The 15991-nt window shown below is 37.3% G+C and overlaps 1 protein-coding gene across 8 annotated transcripts in view; it reads left to right on the forward strand.

Moving 5' to 3' along the window:
* Positions 1-15991, forward strand: part of ANO4 (anoctamin 4) — a 200054-nt gene that overhangs the window by 79271 nt on the left and 104792 nt on the right. For all 8 annotated transcript variants that reach the window (XM_042779186.1, XM_033057538.2, XM_033057540.2 and 5 more), the window contains exon 2: positions 1777-1983. In XM_042779186.1, the coding sequence (XP_042635120.1) occupies positions 1914-1983 (70 nt within the window). In that variant the 5' untranslated portion in view covers positions 1777-1913. The remainder of the gene's footprint in view (positions 1-1776; positions 1984-15991) is intronic.

Raw genomic sequence — 15991 nt, forward strand, 5'->3', positions numbered from 1 at the left:
AGGGATAATTGTGTAGCATTTTGAGCATCACAATCTCTAGTGACTGCAAAAGAAGTAAAAAGCTCATTTTACATCTGGGGCTTAGCTTCTCACTCCTTGAAGCCCCTTACAGCTAGTATGGTCAAAGAAACATGATGTCCAGGCAAGCTCATTGTCATTCTGTTCACATGGACTGATATGCTGCCTTTCACAAGAATAAGGTGGCTGGGATTTGCTCTGTATCCTAAGGATGTTATTACAAGTCTTTAGATCCTGGCAGTTACATCAGCCCTAAAACCAAGAAGCAGGTGAGCAGTTGCTGCAGGAAACTCCTCGTGCCTTCACATTTCCTGCAGGAGATCAGCTCTGGAGGCAAGAAACAAAGGCAAGTATTGAGTGCACAGCTTCGATTCTGAATGCACAAAGCCATCACAAAATAAAGCAGTTTGCACAGCCTTTGCTCCTTGTGCAACCCCACTGTTTTCACAAATTGCCTACGGAAGTGGTGGCTCTCTTCACCTTGGTAGTATATTATGGATCAAAGTGTATTAATATTTCAGAGATTCTAAACCTCTTCCATGACCTGGAGTTTCACATACATTGACTTCCAAGGGAACTTGAAGAACAGAGTCATTAATGCATTCTTGGACATTGAAGTTCACAAAACTGAGCAAACTAATCAATAATATCTAACGATTCTGAGTGACTGCACTTTATGATGTGCTTACAATATCCACATTTTCAGTTTTTAGAGTCTGCTTTTCATCTGCTTTTTTTGTTTGCTTATTTATATCTGGTTAGGGTTTTTAATTTGGTTTTTTGGTTTTGTTTTTTTTTAAACAAAGGTAGTTTGCTGACAGAAACAATAAGAGTCACAAGTAAATTAAACATAAAACAGTAGTGTAGAATTATCATTCAGCTTTCTTGCCCGAAAGAGATTGTCTCAAGGTTTTCAGCCAGAGTATGCTGAAAGCAGTTGAAGTGGAGTTGGAGCAATTGTATCAATGTGTACAGGAGGAAGTCAGAATCAGCAATTTACTGTAGGATAGCATTTCTTTCTAAGACTCTGCATTGGCCACATAGGAAATTTTAACTTCGATTTTTCTCTTTGGAAAAATAAAGTCTGTTTTTCAATCACAATTTCAGTATAAAACAATGATTATGTGACAAATTTGAGAATTCTGGTGTGAAAGACAATTTCCAGTACTGATGGTAAGGTTTCACAAGAAAAGAGAAAGTGCAATTTTTTCCAAGCTTAAGGTCTTATTATTGTGGTTTGTAGCCTTACTGTAGCTTTATTCAAAAGAGTCCTTTATTTTTTCCTTAAAAGCTACTTGTAGCATCTTTTCCATATGATGAGAATTCCTAGTATTGGTAAAGACTCAGAAGAAAAGAAATAATTTCTCAAAAGTTCTAATCCATCAGTCAGGAAACTGTAATTTAATAAATGTTGTGGTAGCTGCATCATTAATATTGTCCTTTCTGAGCTGTGTGGGTATCTGTAAGGTATAGAAGATATTTCCTCCTGCAGACCAGTAAAGTGATAAACCATGACTGTGTATTAATTTAAATATCTATTACTGTGGTTGAATCTGATGCCTACAACATAGCACAAAAGGTGTTCACATTTTTAATTTTCCAAGAAAATTGATCTTTAGAGTTACCTTTTTGCTTTTCTTTTTTTTTCTTTCCTTTATGAAGGTTGTTGCAGCTCCATTTTAAACCCTGACAATTTATATTTTAGTCATTCCATGTTCATCTCTTATATCTAACAGTACTAATTCTTATTCCTGTCAGGTATAAATTTATCTCTTCATGGGGCTGAAAAGCGTGTGCAAGTCTGTCAGAGGAGAACTGCAGCAAGCTACCCAGTGTCACTGCATCCACCTGTGGATGGGCATCCTTCAATCCCACAAGTCAGAGGGTCAATAAAAATGGAAGCCTCATCTTCTGGATCTACAATTTCATCAGTCACTGGTGGAAAAGCAAAGACCCATCAGTCAGGTAACAGATTTGCCTTGGTACCATTTCCAGTCCCGTTTTAGGTGTGATGTGCCCTGGCGTGGGAAAGCTGGTGTTAATAACAGGAGATCATGCTTGTGTGGAGATCAATCTATGGATTGTCAGAATTACTGATTGATGTTTTGTTTACATTTGAGGTCTTTGTTGATTAAGTATTATAGGGAGTAACAGTGGTAGGGACAGCTGAAAGTGGGAAATAAAAATGTCAGTTCAGTCATAAAAACCCCTGCAATGTGTAGGGGTATCCAAAATATTAATGCGGAGAGATTATTATATTGGTTTTTAATACTGTTTCCCTTATATATTTAATTTTGATAAGCCTTGAGCTAATTGCAGGCTGCAGGCATCCCCCATGGAATTCAGTAATTGAAACTAAAATTGATTTTGACCAAATACACAATCAAGAGCAAAGATCAAACTCTTTCTTGCTATAGCACTAACAAAACCTGTGGATCTGCACGAACTTACAACATAGGTTAACTGGTTAACAAAATGAAACTTTTCAAAAGAAAGTCAAAATCTCCAGGGAACCATCAAATTCTAATTGGCATCATGAGTTCATTCCTTGTTATGATAATTACCAGTGCTATTTTAGAAATATCTTTTCTTATAGCAGAGGAGTACATCTGTACTGGCCATGCTCAGTCATTCTTCACAGTGAAAATTAAGCTCCAAATTTCTTTCCTGAGCAGAGCAAATTAAAGCTGCCTATGAAGCCAGTTTTGTAGCATATTTGTTGGAGGACCTCAAAAATCTTCCAGGGTTGCTGCCCAGAAAAGAGCATAATGTATGATGTGTGAGGCTACTTGGGTGCTAGAAGGCAGAGTCTATTTGTGTGAGACAGAAGTTCTGCCTGCAAACTCTTGTGTACCTCTCCTTAATTTGCAGATCTAGCAAATGGCTTGATTTTTATGGAAGTTTAAATTTTAGATTTTCTATTGTAAGTTGCTATACAGGTCTACTGCCATGAGTTTCATGCACTCATAGTGTTTAGTCACTCATAATCATTGTCAACACAGATGAAAGAATTTACAGTGACTCATAACCATATGCTTTGTTTATTTTAGTTCTTCTGTTCACTTGTTTGTCCTGTTTTTTTAGCTTCTGTCTTTTCCGTTGAGGTACAGAAATTGCTATTACTGAAATGTTGCTGTTGCTAAAGATATATAATGATGTATGCAGCATGTTAAGAGATTGATAAATAAGTCCTGCATCACAGTTTTTTTAAAAAGTGTCTAGAACGTACACAATAGCAACATTCATTTTGAGATGCTACATATTCTACAGCTATCTGTTGATAAGTATGGCATGTGCTTTAATATTAAACGATGTGGAAGCAGCAAATTCTGGCCTCTGATTGAGAAAACGATCCCTTTTTAGGTAGACCCCAGAGGTTTCCTGAAATGGAGCTCATTCGTGACCATTTGCGTAATTGCTATCTTTCAGTATATGAGATTAGTTTTATCTGTCATATTCTCCTCTTAGGACAATAAGAGGATCTATGACCTATGAAGAACATTTTTTGTGTAACAGGAGTCTTCTCTTGACTAACTTACAGTGCCATTTTTTCATCTGAAATAAAGTATAATTTCTATTATTTGTGCTTGCCCTTTCTATTCTATTTGAGACCACTAAATTTATGTTTGTGTCCAAGTTAAACTGCAACCATTTGAACTGTATGCGAGTAGATCCAGACTGGTTATGGTCAGCAGCAACAGCAATGAGTAGCACTCCTAAGAGGAAATTCTAATTTAAACAAAAAATCATATGTCTTTCACTCAAACTCATTCACAAATTAACAGCTGTAGCTTCATAATTAACTGAAGACATCAGTTGTCCAGTGGCAGTACCTTATCTAAGGTATCATAAGTAGCTTGATATTTTAGAAAGACAATGTTCTTATGTACATCGATTACTGATACCAGATCTTACAGCACTCTTTTCTAAGCTATTTTCCTGCTGCTACATGAGGTAAATTTGTAGGGTTTTGTTCTATCTAATTTTAAATAGTTCATACAAATTGGGTTTTTGCTTCTATTGGACTGCTGTTACCACAATCAAGTAGCTCTCACTGTTGGAGTAGTGTATGCTATATTCATTCCAAAATTCTCTTTGTCCAGTTAGCAAATGCTCCAAACATGAAGGCAGACTAGCATAATAGAAGGTATTTTTAGGACTTGAAATGGCATTTTAATTCCTATCAGTAAAAGAGACTAGGACTATGGAAAGAAAAGCTCCTTAATAAAGAGCAAGTTGAGAGTATTTTTTTTCTTTGATAGCACACTACTTCTGTTTTCTTCATAGCACCTTTTTCCCCTGTGCACTGTTTCTTCTTTCAAGAATGACAACTTTTATAATCTATCATGAATTTCATTTATTTGACAGCAGTTTCCTTTGAATGAAGTTCATAGGTAACTGTATTCTAAGAACAAGAAGCAATAGATACTGTTCCAGCATTCCTTTCCAGTTGTTTCCCTGACAGTTTTATTTGTAACTAGTAAGTGGCCTGAGGCTCATGACTTCTATTATTAATCTGGGTGTTAGAGTGTCTGGGGAGCAGTGGGTTGTCTGTACTGTACTTTATTTAAAAATAAATAAAATTTTAAAACTTGTTTTATGCAAGCTTGCAAAGAGGTATTTCTCAACCATGAGGAGATCTACAACTTCTAAGCTTGGATTTTAAGCAGATATAAAGGTATCAAGTAACTGAAACAAAACACAGAGGAAAATGAAGAAACAAGTGGAAGAAAAAGGCTAATGATGAGGAAGGGAAGACTCCTGACACCTTTGCAGGTGCACCCATAAGGGGGAACTTTCTCTTAGAAAGAGGGAAAACAAAGATGAATATAGCAATCAGATGTTAAATTTAGATGTAAGGGCAGATATGCATTTCTTTCCAAAGTCAGGGACAACATGTTTTTAGTTTTAGTTTCCAGTTATCATCTTCCATCTATATGAGCACTTGTGGTGTGTTGTGGCTAGTTGGGTACAAGGCTACTGAGGGGAGAGTTCAAAGCCATTGGGGCAGGCTGTGGGCTGCAGTGAATTGGCACAGCACTCCTGAAGACAGTGTAGAATGGTTGTGTCTGTGCTGCACAGAAGGCTCCCTTTGAAAGCAATGGTGTCATCATTTAGGCTCTCTGTAAGAACAACACAACAAGGTATGAAACAAGCCTAGAGGGGGTTAAGCTGTCATCCCAACTCATTCCCTCAATGTCAGGGTTAGGCAAATCTGGGGACAAAATAACTGATGGCATTGCACATTTGCTGTGCTAAAAGCAGTACTTTGGTTTCTAGGCTTCTGTCTACTCTTTCCCTTGTTAATCTATTCCAAATTAGGGCAATGTTACATTGCTTCATTCTCTTGGTGACAAATTCCTTTATTTTCAGATTCTGGAGAACTTGTCAAACCTCATTTTTCTAGGAGTCCCTAAATTTGCTGTCTGTGGAAAAAATGTCCTATTTAATATGTCTAAGCAGCTGTAAATTCTATCGTGTGAAACTCTGGAATCTTCTTAGTTGTTCTCTACTTGCAGCATTTCCTAACACTTGTTATCCATTTTGTAATAACAGGAATTCAGAGGTTCCCTGGCAAGATTTTTTTTCTCTTGTGCTTCTGGTAAAACGTTAATGCATTTTGAGGTTTAGATATATTAGTAATGTAGATTGTAATTTGTATCACTTATACAATTCAGTACTGCAGGCAATCTACACAAACAGAAGGAAGAGTTGTCTTTGAAATAATTTATTTCCAAAATTTATTTAACATGTGAAGATTCTTCACTCTGGGAAACACATTAAAATATTTAAAAAAATTCTGCTTTAAAGAATTTACTGTTCAAAAAGATCCCTTTCAAAGCCAAAGAACTGTACATTTTGGAAAGGACATTCCTTGCTACCTGAAATTGTGGAGGCATATTCATGATACTTGAAAGAACTTTATGTGCTGAAAGGACTGGTTTCTGGCATTATGATGGAAGTCTACTGGGGTCATTGGAATTCACTGAGAAACTTTTCTTGCACTCTCTTGCTTTTTGAAGTATAAGAAGTATTTGATAAATTACAAGTTTAAAAGAAGGTATGTTTGCCTTGGACAGGTTTTCCTTAATGTTTGGGTCCTCTTTTTTTACTACGTATCAATCTGTAGCATTTTTATTGATGACTGTACTTACTGAGTTTGTTAAATAAGAAGGAAGAACTACGGGGCTTGGTCAACAGAAAAACTGACTTGGGAGACAAGTGAAAAGGTGTGGTTCTTGAAACTAGCAACCAAAATTAAAGGAAAAAAGGAAACGTGTTTAATAAGCTTAGTCACAAATTAATTAACTTTGAATTATCAAAAATCCAGAATTGCAGCCTTCAATAAGGATAATTTATTGGGTAAAATATATCCTTTCTTCATCACAAAATATGCATATGCGCATTCACATTTGATTGTAAGTGGTCTTCAGAAGATCTGTGTTAGTTAGATGTGACTTGCTGGTTAAATCACGTTTTCTTTTCTTTGCTGACTGGTGGGATGTGGGGCGTGCATCTCTCCCAGATTAAAATAATAAAACCCTGCAAATAATTCTGCCAGGAAGCTCTGTCATGCAAGTATTTCTTGGCAGCAAATGCATGCATGGCATGGGGATGGCTGATGTAAATTCATCTGGAAATTTGAATTCGCACCAACAGAAATGCTGTTAACTTACTTGTCTAACATTATTAGGGGAACAATCTTTTTCAACATGCCTTCTGCTGGGTGCATATAGAGCTTTCTTTCATGTGGAATGAAGCATAGAAAATGCAAGCAGATTTCAAAAAAGTTTAGTATTCCCCTCATTAAGCTAATTTTCGTATTAAACCCCCCACACATTTACAAGAATCATTCCTATGCAGAAGGGACATTAATGTCAAAGGAACCAGCCTGCATATTTAACTTTTCCCTTTATCTGTGTGTTCAAAGCAATGCAAGTTGGAGGGATGGAGCAAAATTCCTCCCACGTTGTTGCTTCAAGTGTGATCAGTAAACACCTCCCTGCTGAACATAGACTGTTCATTCTCCTGGCTGCTGGTGCTCTGCAGCCTCTGCAAAGCCCCTAACGAGAAAAGTTTGCCTCAATTGCCATGAGGACATTTTGCCAGCGGGCTGAGTGGCAGGACACGCATGGTGATTATGCAGGACTTTGAAATTAAGAGCTGAACTAGCTAGCAGATGATGCAGACCTTGAAGACTCTGCAGACTCTGCAGACTTTGCTTAAGTCATTCAGCCTATTTCATTCAGCCCTTTACTCTTCTATGAAAAAAGTAACTTCTTTGAAAATTCCTGGTCCTAAGGTATCAAGTCTCCCGGAATGTTTACTCTAGCACTTTGGAGAACACTTTTGCAGCAGCATGCTAACAAAAACCAACCAAACAAACAAGCCAACAAAAACAAAAACAAAACAAAAAAACCCACAAAACAAAACAAAACAAAACAAAAAAAACCCAAACAAAACAAAACGAAAAACCCCAAACAAAACAAAAAACAACAATAACAACAACCAAAAACAAACAAAAAAACCCCACCAAAAAACACCAAAACAAGCTGCTTGCACAAAATGCACTGTTTTTCAAAGCTATCAGTCTTGCTCATTGAAATGTATTTGATGCAGTTAGAAATTGCATCCCTCTGTATCAATTTGTGCTTCATGTGACACACACAAGTACTGCATCTATCTGGGAGGGATTTGTGCATATTCTCAATAAGAGACTCAAAAATAATATTAATAATTTTAAGTGCTGACTTTGAGGGCATTTTGCTTCTCTAGGAGCTGTGTGTTTTTAAACTTAACTCTTTTCAAAGACTTATTTTTCTTCCTTCCTGCTTTGATCACTCTCCTGTTCGCAGTTATGAAACAATCTTTCATTCAGTCCTGCAATCAATTATGTACGGTTACTTTAAAATCTGTACAGTTCACCCTCTCCTTGCTGTTGTTAATTTGAAATATGTGGTCACCTCACAAAGGCTTCAAAATCCCACTCTCAGTGGATGTTCCTGATTATTCTACCAGCAGTTTCCTTTCAAGGGGAAAAACAGGAAAAGGCTGAGGACTAAACTCACTGATCCTAGAACAAGGTTATAATGTCCTGAAACCAGTGCAACATAGCTGTCTTAAAACAACTTGACCATTCTGTTCTGAAGAAAATAGACAATATGTAAAATTTTGTGAAGTCTCTGAGAAAGTAACGACCAATTTAATCTAAAAAATAACTTGTAATTCAAGGAACAGTGAGAGAGACTGAATAATCAGTTATTATGTTCCTGTAATGCTTGACTGAAAAAATGGGGCTTTTTCTTAGCTCTATAGTTCTTGCTAAAGGGGTTTAGTGTTATGTAAGACTCTATTTCTAATGTTAAATATGTTACATATATTCCAAAGAAAGATTCTTGCAGGAAGACTGTCAAAAGATGGAACAAACTAGTTTCTACTTCGGCAGAGATGCCTTTAAAGTCAGAAAAGAGATTTGACTAAAATAGGTCTGCATAGTGTTACTAATTTCTACAAATGGTTTGCATAATTCCAAAAGACAACAAGACCTCTTTCCTAACACCAAGCCTGCTGGTTCATTCTGGTATCTCAAAATTAAGCCACACCTTCCTCTATAATTAAAAAAAAGAAAAAAAAAAAAGAAAAAACAAAACCACAAGAACCACAAACAAAACCAAATATCAACCCAAAACCAATGAACCAACAAAAAACCCAACCTAACCAAAACCAAAACAAATCAGGAGGCGGGGCTTATTCCTTGGATGAGCAGATATGCTACAGGTAAGCACTTCTAGGGTTCTAATGGACCCACTAGAAATTCCAACCAACATACTGCGGTGCCAAAAAACCTCAAAAGCCCTAAATAGTTGCACAAAACTCATCACAGCTTAGACCAGATATAAGGGCAGCAGCAAAGCAAAAAGGTGACATACTTTGTAATGTGTCCTTTGTTTCTGAGAACTTCATTTGGGTCACACAGACCACTGACTGTTCCTGTGCCATACATGGGTGGGTGTCTCAGGAAAGCAAATGTGTCCTCTGTGTTCTGGGATCTTCACAGAGGCACAATATTTGCTGCTCCCATCCTTGGGAGTGCAGGTCTGTACTATTTTATGCTTTAGGGGTCCAATGGAGCACAAAGCATATGACTTTTAGAGGTCTTCTTCATTACTGGTAGCATTCCGAGTATTTAAAACAGAAGAAGGGAGATGGCATTACAGTTTGGCACTTTATTTAGACCTTGGTTTAGGAATGCACCAAACACGGAAAAGGAATTCAGGACCTATTCCACCGATGAAAGATTTTAAGGGTCATCAAAACTGCACATTTATTGAACTGCAGCATTTGTGTTGCCAGAATGTCTGAAAATTACAACCTTGCTATTCCAATACTCTCCTACTGCTTGTGAGGGAGACTCTGCTTAGTGCCAGTTGCTGAAAATAATCCCTTTTGGATAGGCATCTTATGTGAACTGCCCAATACTACTTCATGCATTTTAATGTCAAAGTGCTCTGTTTCTCCTTTGCAGGTTTTAGTAACTATAGTAGATTGCAAGGCCATATAAGAAAGGTCCACTGCAAAATATATATATATATATATATATATATATATATATATATATATATATATATATATTCATACATATACATATACATATATACATATATATGATTCCTGCTGTTTGTAAGGTCCTCTCAAAGGCAAATTAAAGTTTTGAGAAGGAATATTTTTACAAAATCCTTTATTAATAGTGTTCCCATTCTTTCATGCCAGTTTGTAACTGATTGTATTTATCATAACCTCTCCTTAATTAGGTCTCCACACACCTAGGCTGAAAGCTTGGAACCATATCCTCTCTCTGTGATAGACTAGGGTAGGATTCATTGATCTGTATTTAATTTCTGTACAGGAAAGCATATTTCATGGGGTCTGCATGGTAGCTCTTGTCAGAGACAAAAGTAACAAAGACTTTGCAATGACAGTGGATTTCTGGGCTTCATGGCCCTAGCCTGGGAAAGGGCTAGTGATGCTGTAACTGAGGAGCAGGGCCTCAGCTCATGAAAACTGGAAACAAGGTAAGGAAAAGGGGGAGGGAAGAATTTGGTGATGACCTGTTAGCTCAGAAGTGACAGAGTATAGAAGTAACAGATTCGTGGGCAAAGGGATGTTGGTAGCTGGGAATGTTTATCATCTGAATGAAACCTTCCACTCCAGAAATCTCTAAATCTTTCCAAGCTGTAAGGGACAGACTGGGTATGGGCTTGATGTGCTTGCACTTTTCTTATTCCCTTTGGCCAAGCATTTGGTGTCAGAAATAGGATCCAGGCCTGCATAGACCTCTGTTCTGCTATCCTGTCTTCAGGATAACCATTTTCTCAGTCCTATGTTATTCCTCAGCAATCTTAAGACAGATTAAATTCCCCAAATGGTTTAGCTGCCGGTATTCTCTGCCAGAATTAATTACCAGGTTATGTTTGGACTGTGAAGGCAGTGCTGTGGTACAATGTGAGTGTAACTGGTTGTTACATTAAAACATACCTGGAAGAAACACCTGGTATCTTTTAAAAACTATCTTGATGTCCCACATTATAATAAAGTAAATCTTCAATTCACTGAAGTTTTCTGTCAGATTGCTCCCTGTGCAGTCAGATTTTCTGTTTGTCTCATCAATAAACTACTGACTTGAGAAATGGGTGAGGGTTTTCCAATGAACTGTTCAGCAAAGGTTTTCTTCTCCTCCTCTTTATGAATCACCTGCTAATGACTCCTGATATTGGTAAAGGGATTTATCAATCACAAGTAGTTGTATTTTTCAAACATGCAAAAATATTTGAACACATGTCATAGGGATGCTTGATAGTTGTATTTTTATGTGTGTGCTCACAGTGTAAGAGGAAAGAGGGGAAGCTAAAAATCATTCTTACTATTATTGTTATAGAAATATGGGTAGTAGGAAGTTACAGTAATTTCACGATTATAAGCTGCACCATTTTGACTAAAATTTTAGTCTGAACCCAAAGTGTGGCTTATAATCAGGTGCGGCTTATATATGGACAAAGAACGAAAATTTGCTGTTTTAGTTTGGAGGACAGGTGTCTGCTGAGAAAGGCAGGAACTTCTCTTTGAAATGGAGAATGTAAACTCCCTCCCTCCAAATTATTATAATTTTGAAATCAAGGGGCTTTCAGGCAAAAATATGGGAATTAGGAATAACAGTTCTTTTCTAGGGAAATTAAAATAGAAATACAGTGCTACAAAGAAACAAACTCCAAACCCTGACAAAGTCAGAGTACAACCTGACACCCCTGTCAGGCAGGGTGTTGGTATCAGTCCCATTAAATGGTGGCTGCATCCTCCTGCAGTGACAGATGTGATTCAGTTGGAGCAGTGCTCCTGTAGAAGGTGCAGTTTCCCTCCAGAGGTCCAGTGGTGATGTGGAGAAATCCGGTTTTCCTCTGGAATCCAGTGGAGAAGGGGGCTCCCTTAGTGTCCCAAAACCTCTGTTTTTATCTTGGTAAGAAATGTTGGGCTCTTCCCCCTGGCTGGAGCAACTTTTAATGGGATGAAGTAATTTTGTCAGTCACACAGTGGGACTCAATGGCCATTAGCAGAAAATTACTCACTGGAGGAAGGATGGGTTGTGAAAAGAGAAAGAACAATGCCCTGCCTGGTTTCAGTGGATGGCCCATTAGCAGAATATCTGCCGTTGAGATAAGGATCACTGCCCCCACCCTCAGCAGATGGTGATAGAATAGATACCTTTTATCACACTCTGTAGTGTAACCCAACACAGTTGCTGACACCCGACTTATAATCAGGTGCGGTTTATAATTGTGAAATTACTGTAACTGAATTGTTCTGTGTGTTTAGATCTTAGACTTCTTTCAAGATCCTTATTTGCCATATACAGCTGTGGAGAAATGTCTTTGATTAGTTATACTCTGTGGCTTTGTGCCATTTTCAGACAGTATCTTGTGAATACTCATCTCAGACATTGTGACACTTGAAGAAGGTAGCTTTGTTCCCCGTAGGAGGGACACTTCGGTGCTCTCTCTCTTTGTAGAATCACTGAAGTCCTTTTAGGAAGTAATTCCAAGGATTTGTTGTGCAACTCTGTTCCTCTACTAATTGCTGAAGAATCTGAACCAGGGCCAAATAGAGCCAAGTGATTGGAAATGCTAGGCATAGGAATGTGTGACATTCTGTGCTTGTATCAAAATACCATAGTCTGTGATAAATCAGTAATATTACATGTTCAGAAATCTCCCCTTCACTACTTTTGCTTCTGGAAGGTAAGAAAAGAGTTTGTTCTAACATATTTAAACATATGTCATGTCTTACATATGTCATTACATATGCATATGTATTAAAATGCAAAGGGAATCTATTTTCAAATTTCCTCTCAAAAATAATTCCAGTATTTTTATTGCTTGCCTTTGACATGACCATGCACACAACCATGCACAGATAGCTAAGGCAGATGTACCTCATTTTAGCTGGAATGATTTTGGATTTGAAATTTTTTTCCAAATATTCCTTTTCCAAATTTCCCTTATTGAAAATGAAGAAGCCCTATATTTTTATTCCTATAATTTGCAAAACTAAAGAGAATTTTTTTGCTTTTACACTCTGCTTGGATGCTACAGGCAGACACATTATTTTATTCACAATGTGGAAACCTTTTAGATAAATGGTGTTTTCTGCATACTAGAAGAAGATATGTTTACTTTACCTATACCAAATAGTGATGGACTATGTCCTTTTGTTTTAAGGTAATTGATAAACCAATTACCAGTTATCAATATCAAAAGTTATATGAAAGTTCTTATGTATTTGCAGACATCTATGGTAAGAAATTTTTCAAAGGTCTGCAAGTAATTCCACAATGTATCCAATCTTTTCAGTCTTGGAAGCACATTTTGTATTAATGCTATTATTATGGAGTAGTTTGTCTTAAATCAGAAGTCTCCAAAGGCTCTCAATGTGTATCATTAACAATTACTTGAAATGTTTACAAAACTGTGGATTTTTGTAGCTAGACAGGGCAAATCCTGTGACATATATTGGTAAAGGTAAGTACCTTGTATTGTGAAATACTGAGACCTTTATGTCAGTGCACATCCAAGTGTAGATGTGCAGGCAGCTGGTCTTACTATGATGTTATGCTGCCTTAAATGTAAAAATACATCAGCAAGTTCTCAGAAACAGAGAATTAAACACATGAGTTTTGCTGTCCTTATCCCCACTGCCATCTTCAAAAGGAACCCAGGACTGGAAACAGGCATTGAAATGAAAGGAGAAGGGAACTCACCACACACACCCCACCTCCTCTGTAGAAATTTGAAATTGTGTTGTAGTTGTAAGGTAGAGGAAGCTTAGTGCTGCTGGCAAGGAGCAAGGATGGAAGGAAATTTTCTAGGTAACAGGCTTTTTCCAGAAAGGAGTCAAGTGTTGGGCTGGTGAGCCAAAGTTGCAGTTTGCAAACAAAGACTTCTTCTGTGCAGAGAAGCAGAAAGTCAAGGCAGGACACAAGATATGTTTCTGCATCCTGCACTGAGAACATACTTAAAAATTATAATTTTGCATTGTGAAACTCTGCACTATTGTACATCAGAGATTTAAAGGCAGAAACAAAAAAAAAAATACTTTTGTTATATTAAAATCTATCCAATGTAATCACTTAAGTACAGTTGATGTGTACAGTGTTCACCTTATGCTGCAGGAGAGAAAAATGCCTAGGCAGAAAGAATATATCAAGACTGGTTTGTGAGGAACAAAATAGAATATGATATAGAATTTCTGACATGAAACACTCTCTCACCAGTGTAGCAAAAGCAACTCTCTCTGAAAGACTTTCATGATACACGTCAACCTTCCAGTTAATGAAATAATTATCTATCTCTGAGCTACTGCTTTTAGGCCAACTTTATATTGCCAGGAAGATGTGTATATTAATATGTATTTGCATACATTCTATGACTCATAGAACAGCTTCGGGGTTTTTTTTTTTCTGAAGGAATAATTGAACTAAAATGGTTTTCATCTGCTGCAGTTGCATTTCCAGTGCAGTCATGGGGCAGATCCTGGGAAGGCCAGCTATGTTGTACATTTTGTTTCCACTCCTGTCACAGAAATGAGAAGTGCCAGAACTGAGAGCAGTGAGCTGTGCTGTACACACAGGTGCAGATCCCTGACTAACATATATAGGAAATGCTTAATGCAATTTCTCTTTGAAAGTCTGCTTTTGTCACAGATTACCTGCTGAGAACTCACAGGAAGAAGGCAATAGAAAATGTACCTGCAGGGTTGATTCTTTACCCCATGTTGACATGGGTTTGCCTAGAGTGAAAAGGGCACCATGCACAGCAGCTTTCTGCTTGCTTTAAAGAAGAAGGTCTGCCAAGAAGGAGCAATTGCTCTGTAGAACTTACATGGAGCACTTAGCATAACAAAACAAACCTGCTCATGTTAGAATTATGTTTATTCTTGCCACTCTCTTAGTGGTAGATGGCAAAATCTCTTTCACTACAAGTTGCAGGCTGAGAATCTAAATGTAAGGCATGGCTTCCTGGCTTCCTTATTTTCCAGTTTGATTTTAAACTGGGTACTTGGTATATAAACCTTGTTTAACATCAGTACCATATTAGCTATGTTGGTACAAATCCCTTCTCTGATACATTTGGTAATTTTTGTATTTAGAAGTATGTTAAAATTCTGACTTAGAACAAGGCATCTCATTTAGCCTCTAAAAATTAAAGGTCTTTTAAAAATCTCATTTGTTTTCCTAACCTAATTAGTTGGGACACTTCAAGACAAATAAATAAAAAAGTATGTTATTTTATGCACAACTTTATGCATCAATGAGTAAGTCAGAGTGCCATGAGGTAATTTAAAATATTGTTTCAGTTGAACTAGGAAGTCTTAGTAAGCTGAGAAAAATCTCAAACGGATCTTTAAAAAAGAAAAATAAAACCTAATATTTACTTCACTTTTACATGTGTTTATTTCTCATACTTCTGTGGAAAGAGAGTCTTTACCATCTTCTCAGATATTATTGCTTAGGTTTTATTCAGTGGGACATGTCATTGACAAACTATAAATCAGGAGCTGCTAAAGCAAGAAGAAAATGCTTAAGGCAGGTTAGTGACCCATCAGTAGCAACAGTGACATCAGATACTGTCTTTGCATGTAGTATTGCAGATCTGTGGTAAGGTGAAGAAAATAAATCTCTGGAACATGGATGAGGTCACAGTGGCTTTTTCCAAAGACCAACTAGTTTAAAACCCCTGTCTGACAACAAGCCAGAAATCATTAATTTGGCCAGCCCACAACCCATCACATAGATGGTGTTTCTCTCAGCTAAAAAACAGCAGTAGTTCCTCCTGTAAAGTAGATGCTGACAGAGAGGGAGGAGGATAGAAGCCCAAGTGCCCTAATTCAAGCCTTTATTGACATAATTAAGATCATGGGAGAAGAAAGCATTCTTGCAACCCCTAATTTAAAAGCTGTATTGTTGTTAAATTTTTCCCTTGTGTTGGTGAAGACAAGTTTGTAATTAGCTGTGTGTTTTATCACAAATGATTGGTAGAAGATTATGCCTCCAATTTTGACTGAAATCAGGCTGGATGCTGTTAATCTGATACTTGTGCAGTGAGGCCAGACATTAAGGCTACTGTGAATCAGACAAGCACAGAACAATGTCATTTCTGTGGACTGCTGAAAGCTCCCTATTCTGCAAGAGGATCAAATACAGGAGAGGAAATTCAAATGCTGCAAAATTGTCTTGACTTCATTGTCTGAAATACAGTCAGGTTTAGGCTGGTCATTTTCTGACCACTACCTAGGCATTTTGGTTGTTGTTATTTAAAAGGGACTTTGAAGTCGGCTATGTACATTCTCCAAGAGTTTAATTGTATTAACAGGTCTGTGGTTAGATAGTCCATCAGATATCAGCACTTTGGGACCTCCACAGCTG

Source organism: Catharus ustulatus, chromosome 4 (assembly GCF_009819885.2).
Source record: "Catharus ustulatus isolate bCatUst1 chromosome 4, bCatUst1.pri.v2, whole genome shotgun sequence".
Taxonomy (NCBI): domain Eukaryota; kingdom Metazoa; phylum Chordata; class Aves; order Passeriformes; family Turdidae; genus Catharus; species Catharus ustulatus.